The sequence below is a fragment of the Caretta caretta genome, chromosome 16 (genome assembly GCF_965140235.1).
Source record: "Caretta caretta isolate rCarCar2 chromosome 16, rCarCar1.hap1, whole genome shotgun sequence".
NCBI classification, from domain to species: Eukaryota; Metazoa; Chordata; order Testudines; family Cheloniidae; genus Caretta; species Caretta caretta.
This window is the reverse complement of record NC_134221.1, coordinates 9,942,447-9,954,468: the sequence shown is the minus strand read 5'-3', so window position 1 is coordinate 9,954,468 and position 12,022 is coordinate 9,942,447. Positions and strand designations below refer to the sequence as shown.

The following is a 12,022-nucleotide window of genomic DNA, read 5'->3' as shown; positions in this document are numbered from 1 at the left end:
TGGAATAGGCAGGGAGGTAAAGAGCCCCTGGAGCTGCCCCCCAGTTCCTGCTAGAAGGGAGAGGGGGGGTCCCTGCTACAGCCACTAGCCGCAGGCCTGGGAGAGGGGGAGTGAAGAGCTGCAGGAGGGAAGGGGGGACTGAACTGTTGGGTTGGGGTCAGAATTAGCTTCTGGGCAGGGAACAGACAGATGTGGGGGTGAGAACTCCTGCAACAGAAACCAAAAGCACCTTGCCCAATACATGTGGGTCAGTGGGCAACACATACATACTTTTTGCAGGAGGGTGACTAAGTGTGAAGGTGATGAGGATACCTGTGAGCCTGTCTGAAAATCTGAGCTGGGGGAATTGGGACACACATAAATGGACAGGACTCCTAGTCACTGCACTATCTTGTGCATGAGCTGGTCCGTGAATGGACAGATAAATAAATATTCGTATGAGTGTGTGGGTTTTTGAAAAGTTCTTGTGTTGTTTGAGAGAATCGATCCCCCAGTTTACATGGAAATTGGCCTGAATTCTGAAAGTCCACAGGGCTATCGGTGTCCCCCATTAGTGGCATGTTCGCGTGTTGTTGTGTATAGTGCTTGCATAAACTTCTTTTCTCTTTTTTACTTGCCTCTCAACAGCAAATACACAGTTTCCAGCTGGGTTTTTCAAAGGAGCCTGAAATCCTATGGGTATTGGATACCTAGCTCCACTTTCAACCTGCTCCCCATCCACCATCCCCCAAGACATGTCTCTATGCTTCTATACCTTTGAATAGTCTTGTTGTTTTGCTTCTTGGTTAGTTTGTTGCTCTTAGTTTATTGCCTATTCATTGTGTTTCTATTAATTTGGGGTTGGCTGCATTTTAAATCCGGGTAGAGAGCTTTGGTGAAAGTGGAATGTGCTGGTCCATGTCGTTGCTCAGTCCTTTAGGGCAGGGGGAATTGTCCCTACAGGCGCACTCATGAAATATCCCCGTGTGGGTCCCAAAGCCGCCCTTCCCACCAGCTTAAATAAAATGAAAATAAGGAGCAAGATTTTTTTAATATACATATTGCATATATGAATATATAAAGTGTGTATCTGTATATTGTATAAATGTCCAATATGCAAATATAGGCACCTAAATAAGTGGCCAGCTTTTCCTAGCTACTAACCTCTTGGCAGCTCCCATTAAAATCAGCTGGAACTGCTGTGAGCTCAGCACTTGTTTCTCATGGGGTTTTCCCAGGCCACTCATTTAAGCACCTGCATTGAGACTCCTGCTTTATAAATCTTCGGTTGGTGCGGCAGGAGGAAGGTGATTGAGAGGTTTCTTTCTCACTAGGCCTTGACAATCCTCATTTACATGGCAGTTAACTTCTAATTTTCCAACGGATGCATGTGCGCCGATTCTTGTCCTGATGGGGTTTCTTAATCGCTTGGCTTCCATTGGTGCTAATGGGAGACAGGAGACGAAAACCTCACACACTGTTTTCAGAAATTAAAGACTGAATCCTTTATTAATTCTTGTGAGTCTTCCGTGCTGCAAAGGGATAAACCCAGATTCTGGAGAGGCTCCCACTCTGGGGAGTCACTTTGGAAGGCTCTGAATCCTCAAAAAATCTAGTGCATTCTTTGCCCTCTATTTTAAAGGTTATATTGAGACCTGGAATTCTAAAGGAATGAAACAAATTAGTTCCAGGCCTCTCTTATAGTCCACAAAGTACATTTGTTTCCACCATTCTTCTCTGAAGGTGTCTTCTCCCAGTGGCCTCCATGCCCTGCTTTTAGTGGCTTCTACCTGTTACTTCACAAAATGCTACGTGTAATGGCCAGGGTTCCTTGGCTCACCTCTGATCTATGCAGCACTATTACAGACGCAGTCTTCTAATCAATGTAATTGAAGATCAGAGTTAATGAGGACCTCTGCGTCTGTGAAATCCCCCTAGTGATGCTGGGCTTCAGATGTTAGATAAGGAAATGATTGGGCTGAACTGAAAATCTATTTGGCTAATTAGAAGATGCATATTCCCACAAGCTAGGGGGTGGGGTGTGGGGGAGGGGGGGAAGAATACATTTCACAACTAAAGAAACATCAGATTTCTTAAGAAAAGGGTTTTGGCAGGGATTTACTTCTCAATCACTGACCTCTGGAGGAAGGGAGTTTCAGGAGAGAGAAGAGTGCTCATACGGGGAAGTGAGAAAAACAAGGTGGGTGAGGGAACATTTTTGATTGGACCAACTTCTGTTGGTGAAAGAGACGAGTTTTCGAACTCCACAGAGCTCCTCTTCAGAGGAATTAGCATATGGGGCAGGTTCATGCCTCTTGAGCCAAGAGCAACCTGGTGGTGCGTTCTGCTGCTACTGTCTATGAACGTATATGGCCCTCATCTCCCTAGAATCTGTGGGCCTCAGAAACACCACCCTCTGAGATGGGGAAGTGTTCACCCCCTTTTACAGATCAGGAGCTGGGGAACAAATTAATCCATTTGTCCAGGGGCAGGAAGTCTGGCAGAGCCGGGTGGTGAATCCAGGTTTTCTGAGTCCTGGGCTGATGTCATGTAAGCTGGACCCCTCTTCCTCTTCAGGGTGAATTCATAAAGATGTGAGCTGAATGGCAGGTTCAGATTTGGGGGCGGGGGGCTCTCTGTACTCCTCTGTGCTCTGCTGTGGCTCTCAGGCTGTTCATTGAGCTTCTGCTGCTGCTTTGGGACCATGGACCAGCCTGGTTCTGGTGGTGGAAAGCAGCTCTGGGGGTGCACCAAGCTATGAGAGGGCATAGGATTGGGCTGATGCGATGCAATGAAGCCCCAGCACCCTGTTTGTAGATCTGAGCCATAATCCTCCACCCTGAGCTCCCACATCCCCTGATAAAATGAATGTACTGACATTGGGGCAGATAGTTCCCTCCAGCAAGCGGGGCAGAAGGGAGAAAAACAGGGGTGGAAGGGGCCAAATAACCAATGAAAGAGGGGAGTGACATCTACGGCTCCTTCCATTCCTTAGCCCCCAGAAGACCCTTGGTGTGAATATTCCTGCATCAGGGCTCTGTGTGATTTGGGGAGTGGCTGAGGATCAAGAAGACGGAGCAAGAGATCAATCATCCGTTTCTGGCAGGAATAGCTCTGGAAAACCAGGGGACGGTAACTCTAGAGTGTCACAGAGGAGGTTGCTCAGCACAATTGCATCTAATTCACTACGCATGAGATTGGCAAGAGTTTGCTTTCTGCAAACAGCACAACTGGGCCAAGAGGGAAGTGGGAAGAGCAACTGCATGGTCATATGATGATGCTCTACCCACACTCTGTGCATACCATTTGGGATCTTGTCTGATGTGTCTGTCCTCTTCTCCTCTCACCCTCTCCAGCTATGCCGAAGTGCTTGGAGTCCTGATTACACCCGACTAACAAACTGTCCCTTTCCCTGTTTTCCCCCCGACAGGAAGCAGTTTTGTTGTGAGCGAGGGAAGCTACCTGGACATCTCTGACTGGTTAAACCCAGCCAAGCTCTCCCTTTACTATCAGATTAACGCCACCTCCCCCTGGGTGAGAGATCTCTGTGGGCAGAGGACCACCGATGCCTGTGAGCAGCTGTGTGATCCAGAGACTGGTAAGTGGAAAGCGGCAGGCAAGAGACTTGGAGGTGTCTGTCTTGGTATTAAGAGTGTCTGTGCTGGGGGGTTGCAGTCCTTCATAACCTACGAATGGCTGATCTACCAGCCCTTCAGCATTGGACTGCTAGTGACTGTCCCTTCCACAAGGATGCAATTTAGCTATGATCTCTCATGCAGCTCTCCAGCACGCAATAAGAAAGGAGGGTACTGTCTTTTCTACCCTAGAAACACTCTATCTTTTTATTATGATTTGTATTGTGTTAGTTCCTTGAGCCACTGTCATAGACCAGGACCCCACTGTGCTAGACATTGATCAGCTCTCCAGCATGACAGTGGGCAGGATGGGGAGTTACTCTGCTGTTGAGAGTTGTTTGTCATCTGAATAGCCTTCCCCTGCACCGTCGAGACATGGCATCAGGATCACAGTCTTGTTGGAGGTGCTGCCGAAACTGCAAGCCCGTGCAATTGTGTTTAGTGCCCTAATGCCTCTCAGCGCAGCTGTGAGAAACTTGTCCCCAGAGCCTGTAATTAGCGAGGAATTGAAAAGAAACCAGCTGTACAACCAGCAAATAAAGGAAAGGAATTAAAAAGAAAACTTGTCAGCAAATAAACTCATGGCTGTGGCCAACTGAAAGCTCCTTATCAGGTCACTTTCCATTGACACCTCCTTCGCTGCCAGCACTGATAATGAGGGAGCAGGGTGCTCTGTATGGGAAGATGGCTCTGTGGCTGTGATTGGTTTTCTGATGAGGGTCCTTGGTACCCTCTGCAGGGTTTGGGGAGAGTTACCATTTCCCGGTGCCTCTCCCTGGAATGCTTTGCTGGCTGGCTGGAGGGAAGTAGCCTCGGTGCTAATAAAACTCCCTGCGTGCAGCTGAATCGAAAAAGCATGCAAATGACCTTGCCTCCCAGAAGAGAAATGGGATAACCCTGGCTCATCGAAGGAGAAGCATCGGACCTTCCCCTCCTTCTACCTCCCTCTTGTGTAGCCAGTGCCAGGGAGAGCCACAAATCCCCAGCAGCAAGGTGGGATTGTGTTTCTGCTGGCTAGATTTGAAGAGAGGCAGTTTGTGGCTGTGAAAGCCTTTCTGAGATGCCATCAGGCCCTTGAATGCGCTTCCCCCACGGCAGCCTGCGAGGAAGAAAGGGGGTTCATTTTCAACTCTTTCAGCACTTAAGGCTGTGAAAGCTTTCTCTATGTCCTCTGTCCAAGTTCCAGCTGAGACCCTCCCCCCTGAGAAACCAGACTCTCTCCCTGCCTGAGCAGGGTTGTTTCTGGCTGACATCAAGGCTGGTGCAATTTCATAAAATCATAGAATATCAGGGTTGGAAGGGACCTCAGGAGGTCATCTAGTCCAACCCCCTGCTCAAAAGCAGGGCCAATCCCCAATTTTTGCCCCAGATCCCTAAATGGCCCCCTCAAGGATTGAACTCACTACCCTGAGTTTAGCAGGCCAATGCTCAAACCACTGAGCTATCCCTCCCCCATTTCTGTCCTTTCCATCTTTTTGCAGTGACCACAATGGGAGGCGGTGGCAGCAGCTACACCAGTTGGAGAGTGACTGTATGAGGATAGTGCTAATCTGTTCCACAGCTTCATGAGGGCTGAATTTTAGGTGGGGGCTCCAGACCTTGTCTCAGCTGCTCATTCATTAGTGAAGGACACTTCTCAGTGCACGATTGTGGCTGTCAGACTGTTCATGGCAGGGCACTGGAGCAGCCCAATTCTGGATGTGGAAGAGGAGCTCTGTCAACTGGCTGAACTGGGAGCAGGGGATAGAGTTGGGATCAAGCTAAATTTATTTTGCTCTGATTTTCTTTGCTCCCATCTCAGGAAGTTGCCACCCCACATAGGTCAGGGGCCGTTGTGGCTGTGGAGATACAAACACCATCTGGGATCCGGGAGGTGCTTTGTCCTGGTCCAGATAATGGGAGAAAGGAGTCCCAAAAGCAAGGGCGGGGGTGGGGGGGGGGACTTGCAATTATAAAACATCAGACACTTGAGAGTCATTTGAGGCTGGGTTGTGTTCTAAAGAGTGGGTCAAATATCTGTGTCCAGGAGTAGCTTGGAGGAGATGTGTTTTATTCCCTTCTAAGTGTTTCTCTTTCTCAGGGCTTGTCTGCAAAGGGAAATTAACCAGCACACCGATAGCAGGATAATATTTCCATTATAGCTACGCTGGTCAATTTCCCTGTGTAGACAAACCCTCAGTATCACCTAGACTTCCAGGAAAAAGGGAAGAACCAGCCCAGCAAGGAGGGCTGATATGTACATAGAAGCTTTTCCTCCAAATATCTCAAAGCCCTTTGTAAACTATATAGAGAGATCATTCTAGCCGTCAGAGAAGCACTGTCGCCTCCGGGGCGGGAGGCAGCCCACTGTAACTACACCACAATTCAGAGAAGCAAGTAAAGAATTTTTCATCCGTCTGAAACTGCGGGGAGAACGTATGGAGGCAGAATGCAATTACCCAGTCAGAACAAGCCCGGCAGCTCTGCTTGCAAGCCCCATGCTGTCTGGTTTAATTCTCTCGCAGTCTCTGCGGTGTGGGACAGACTGCTGCTGGCCACATCTGTACAACGGCAGCAGCTCAGGCTTCTCTGGCTTGTGAGAGCAGCTGGTTCCTCTGGCTGGCTCCCCCCGCTCCCCGTGCCGTGCTTCACCAGAGGATGACAGAACTCAGCCAGAGGGAATGGAGCAAGGCTTGCTCTGCGCCTTTGACGTGCTGTATTCCACTTTCGCTGGCTGCCTCTGCCCTTTTGCCAAGAACGTTCCTCAGCACATCCCTCAAAAGGAGCATCTGCCCCTTACTGAGTGCAGTAAAAATCCGTGGGAAGATGGGCTGATTGGGCCCCTTTCTGATCCAAGTGTCGGCCCTCCTGGACCCTGCTGTATCACTGATCTGGCTGAGAAATAAATCAGTTAGAAGTCCCTGGCAGGGGCTTGCTGGCCGTGAGCGACAGAAAGAGGATGAGCTCAGCCCTCACCTGTAATGTCTAGTCCAACCACAGGGAGCTCATGAAGGCCCGGGAATAGCTAGATCAGGAAGGGTGAGAAAGCAGATCTGGCACACAAGGTGTCTGAGTACGGGGACCTGCCATGAAGAAGTGTTCTATTCTTAAGCCTGTCCTGCTGCTCTTGACTCACCCGACTATGCCTGCGTATTGCAGCACATATGTTCTCTCTCTCTGGGGTCTTGGAAAGTGTTGGTCACAAGCACTGCATCATGTAGGCCCAGGGAGATGAGTCAAAGAGATCTCAACCTGGATATTCTTAACCTTAAGCTTAAAATCAAGGAAGGAGAGATCAAGGGCAGAAATTACAAAGCTGATCCCATCTTCCCTCCAGACCGGTTGATAAACAGGGATAGAGTGTTGCTGTTGGGAAGACGTTGGCTGCAAATTTTAAAACGGGATTAGTGATTTTGGCAGCCTAACTCTGAGACTATGTTAAATGACCCATTTCTCAGAAAGTTCTGAACGCTCACCCTTTGAAAACCTGGAGAGTTGAGCGAGCCCCCCGAAAGTGAGACAGTCAGAATCTCTAGGCACCAGTGACAATCATGGCCAGTATGTTTGTGATATGGCTACTTGGCAAGAAAGTTCTCTGCTAGGGAAATGTTTCAGGAGGGGTGGGTGGGAGAAGAACCTGTTCATGGGTCAAGTTTATTTTATTTTTTTAAGTGGCATTTTATCATCTTGAGGGAGAAAATCCTGGGGTCCTGCTGTGTCTGATTTCAGCCCTTTCTGGTGAGGGGTTTTATAAACTTGTTGGATCCCTAGTGATGGTTTGCTAGAGGCCTCTCCCACCTAGGCTGGATAGAGGATTGATGGGAGGAGAGGCCCTATGGCAAGTGATGGCTGAGGTCTAGAATGGGGAAGGAGAATGACCCACGTAGCATGAGGGAGCCCCCCTTCTAGTGACAGCCCCTTGGCCTTGCGTAGCATTTCTGCTCTGAAGGTCTCAAAGTGCTTCGCAGGCATTAGTTAAGCCTCTTTCCTGCAAGGCAGCTTGGTATTGTTATCCCTGTTTTACAGGTAGGTAAACTGAGGCAGTGAGGGGGGCGTGGGTTTGGCTCAAGGATCTGGAGTGAATCATTGAGAAAGCTGGGACTGGAATCCAGAACTCCTGCTGTAACCATCCAATGAAGCCTGGGTCTGGGATAGAAGGGTAGAGCTCTGTTGTCAATCCATGGTCCCCTGGGGTGTGTCAGCCATAGGCAGGGATAGGACTCAGGCCCTTTTGCTCCAGAAGCGCAGACCTCTTCCATGTGAGCTAAAGGGGATCTCCTTTAGCTGTAGCAGTACAAGGGGCCTGTGACACATGTGAACAGGTGCATGCACTCCATGCTGCGAAGGGCAGCAGTGCATTTACATATTAGCCTTTGCATTTCAAGTTCCTAATAGCTCTTTGGGCAAGGACTATCTTTTCTGTGTTCAGACAGCACCCGGCATGATGGGGACCTGGGCCACGACTACAGTACAAATAACACAAATTAGTCTCCTACTCACAAGCCCTAGGTTTTATGGGTGATGTGATTGTTACCATCAAGCTAACTTTTGGAGTGGGTGTGAGGGGGTTGACATCTCATTTTAGGGCTAATGCCATGTGATACAGCTGCCGTGGAGACCCTGGCAGGAATCCCTGTTTTTCAAAGGGATTAAGTTTAGAGTCCTTCCTTCGCCACCCCCAGATCCCTGGATACTGTGTAACTGTGAAGTGCTGGCTGGTATTTCATCTACCTGTAACACACCAATGTAACACACCAACCTTGGTTAGGTTGATTCAGGCCCCCTTTTCTGTCAGCCAGTGCCATCCATCCTTCCATGAAATTTACATGAGTGAGAGCTGCTGCTCTGTTGGCATGGCTGGCTATAAAGATTACCAACAAGAAGGGGCAATTCATGCCGTGCTTGGGACTGGATTGCTGCCCTTTGCAAACTGAGGATAAGGAGGGATTGTGCTGTGCTGTGAGTTGGAGCTGAGTCTGCCAGCTCTGTGTCTCAAAGCTTTGTGTGCGCATGACAAAGCCGCTGCTTGTACCACACACTATGATGCAGTCTCATAAAATCAGTGAGGGGCTACCTTTTCATTAGCCTCCCTTATCAGCACCGGTTACATTTATGAGGGCATCTGTTTTTTTTCCCTTCTCTGTGGCATGTGCAAATACTGATTTGTGTACGCAATTACCTGCTTTGTATGCATGCAACTAATTCACTCTCACATGTTGTGGGCACATCTTAGGAGGCCTGCTGGAAAACTGGTCCAGTTGGGCCAAATGCTGAAATGTTCAAAGTTCGTGCTGGCACTTAGCAGTGCAATGAGATAAATGAGATGGAAAACGACCTTGATTAATAGGGGCACGTGATTTTTTTGCCCTCACAAATCAGACCTCTAAATTGTATCATCTGTAGAGCTGATTGCCTCAACAAAACGGTGAGCAGAATTGATTGAAGATAAAAAAAAAAAAAGAGTAGAGACCCCTTTTAAAAATTGGCAATGGCATTGGTTTCCAGTGTCTTCCAGATGGTTTCTTTTGCCACTGTAGTCACAGATTATATGACCATCTCCAGCAAAAAGGGGACTTGCCAGCAGGAGGTTCAGGAAAGATGTTTTTAAACATATCCCATTTAACTAACAAACACACTCCCCTTTAGAGAATTTGGAGATTGCATGGTTGAGCATGTAAGTTAGGAAGTGCCCCCTCCCTTTGTGTATATTAAAACCGCCCTTTGATCCCAAGTAATGCAATTTAATATCATGCAGCTTTTCTGCAGTATCTAGTACAGTTTGTTTATTCTTGTATCCATTTGCTATTTTCATTTTCATAATGGTCCAGCATCTTTGTTGACTTAGACTTGTGTATGATGAGGTCCCTTCTCTCTAAGGTCTGTATTTTAATAACTTGGTCAGCAGCCATGTAATATCTGATTTCTTTTCATCCATCAGCACAGCTTGCTTTATGTGCAACTCAGAGCATGAGGCAATTAACTCCCATGCTGGTTTAGCTTCAGGCTTAAGTAATATAATCAAAATGCATGCACATAAAGGGGCAGAGTTAAGGTTATCTGTGCTGCCTTTGCTTTCTCATTTTCTACCATTTGCAGGTTTGACTGTGCAACCATTAATGTTGTCATAATGGAATTTTTGAGTTTGTGTAAAGAAAAAAGGATTCCATAATGTGGAGCTATTTTTGCACAGGCCCCTCTAAGCCAAACTACTTGATAAATATGATGAGATCTGCAGGAGGTAACCTTTCAGCTGTGACTCCTTAGGAACAGTGCAGCTTTTACCCTAGATGATAAAAAGTGCCTGAGACGGGGCTCTGGCAGAACCCTACCTCCTTTGGTGTGTGCCTTCACAGCTGAATATAGGCTGGATGCAATGAGGCTTAAGCGCCTCCTTAAAGTTAAGCACATGCTTAAGTGCTTTGATGAATCAGGACCATGAAAGGTGGAGCTCAATGGGATGTAACTGGCAAATCAATGCCAGATTTCACAACACTCAAAGGGGCTTCTGCTCAGGGAGGGTGCTTTCCCTGCCAAATTTCGCCCCTCTACCCCAGCTGTTTAAAGAATTGTAGCGCCAAAAAAAAAAAAAAGTCTAAAGAGGAAGGTGTTTTTCATTTTAAATAGCTCAACTGTGTGTGTGTGTTTATTTATTCATTAAATCACTATTGGGAAGAGACCAGGCCTGGAAAACGTCAGCCCAGAAAGTTAGAAACGACTGGTAACCAGTGGCTGGAATGGAAACGATGAAGCAACCTTTCCTGCAGCTGTCACCGCTGCTGCGGTTATTCGCGAATGCAGTTCACAGTCTCTAGCTGGTGCTTGCTTGGCCAGGAGCTCTCTGAAGACGGCACTCTTGGCCAGGAGCAGCTTTCCGTTGAAGTCAGCATTTCATAATTTATCAGGATCTCTTTCTTCGTATTTAATGTTCTGTGAATCTCCTCACCTGGTAGGGGGGAGCTGTGAGATCTTGCCACGCTGTCCCATGGCGGCCTCGTTAATTATTTGGCAGGGGGTTTGACTCTCTGCTCATCAGCACAGCTAATAAGTTCTCTGGCAGCTGGCAAGCCTGGCAAGAAAGCTTGTGGACATGCATGTTCTGGCCTCATCTCCCAGGGGCTTTGCCTTCAGAGCATCGCACAGCATTCTCCATCAGCGCTGTTCATCTGGAGAGGTTGTTGGTGAATGTGAGGTGCTGGGGTCTGGCAATTTTGTCACTATGTCACCTAGACCTGCTCTGAGCAGGGTTAGGGGACACAGTGATTGAAACTCCTCCAGCAGCTTATCTATGCTGCTGCTGCTGCCATGATGGAGCTGGACCAGTGAGGGTTATGAAAAAAAGGCCAATGTGGAGACAGCCATTAGGTGACCTAATGTCACAGGGCAGAGTTTCCCACCCTTTCCCATACTGGGGTCCCCCACCCATTGAGCAATACGAAAGGGCAGGTTGTTTCATACCTCCGTCAAGATCTCTTCTGAAGCTCATGACCCCTAGACTGGGAGCCCATACTGTAGAGCAGTGGTTCCCAAACTGGGGTTCGCAGAACGTTACAGGGGGTTCGCCGGAAAAAATTTCACTCATGGCGGACAGAGGACCCCGGGTGTTGGAGGCAGCAGGTGGGACCCGGTTGCAGGGCAGACAGCCCGAGCCCCAGGGAGAGCAGGGCCGGGCAGTTGGGGCTGGCAGCCCGAGCCCTGCCCCCATCAGCGGGGGAGCCGGCAGCCCAAACCCCAGCGCTCCGCGTGGGGCTGACAGCCCGAGCCTCAGGGAGAGCAGGGCCGGGCAGTTGGGGCTGGCAGCCCGAGCCCTGCCCCCATCAGCGGGGGAGCCGGCAGCCCAAACCCCAGCGCTCCGCGTGGGGCTGGCAGCCCGAGCCCCAGGGAGAGCGGGGCCGGGCAGTTGGGGCTGGCAGCCCGAGCCCTGCCCCCATCAGCGGGGGAGCCGGCAGCCCAAACCCCAGCGCTCCGCGTGGGGCTGACAGCCCGAGCCTCAGGGAGAGCAGGGCCGGGCAGTTGGGGCTGGCAGCCCGAGCCCTGCCCCCATCAGCGGGGGAGCCGGCAGCCCAAACCCCAGCGCTCCGCGTGGGGCTGGCAGCCCGAGCCCCAGGGAGAGCGGGGCCGGGCAGTTGGGGCTGGCAGCCCGAGCCCTGCCCCCATCAGCGGGGGAGCCGGCAGCCCAAACCCCAGCGCTCCGTGTGGGGCTGGCAGCCCGAGCCCCAGGGAGAGCGGGGCCGGGCAGTTGGGGCTGGCAGCCCGAGCCCTGCCCCCATCAGCGGGGGAGCCGGCAGCCCAAACCCCAGCGCTCCGCGTGGGGCTGGCAGCCCGAGCCCCAGGGAGAGCGGGGCTGGGCATTTGGGGCCGGCAGCCCGAGCCCCGGCAGTCAGCGGGACCTGCAGCACAAGCTCAGTGGAGCTCAGCTGACCGGGGTGGTC

At 50.1% G+C, this 12,022-nt stretch overlaps 1 protein-coding gene across 4 annotated transcripts in view; it reads left to right on the top strand.

Moving 5' to 3' along the window:
* ASTN2 (astrotactin 2) overlaps nucleotides 1-12,022 on the top strand; it is a 604,755-nt gene that overhangs the window by 239,310 nt on the left and 353,423 nt on the right. For all 4 annotated transcript variants that reach the window (XM_048822555.2, XM_075120548.1, XM_048822557.2 and 1 more), the window contains one exon: nucleotides 3,410-3,577. In XM_048822555.2, the coding sequence (XP_048678512.1) occupies nucleotides 3,410-3,577 (168 nt within the window). The remainder of the gene's footprint in view (nucleotides 1-3,409; nucleotides 3,578-12,022) is intronic.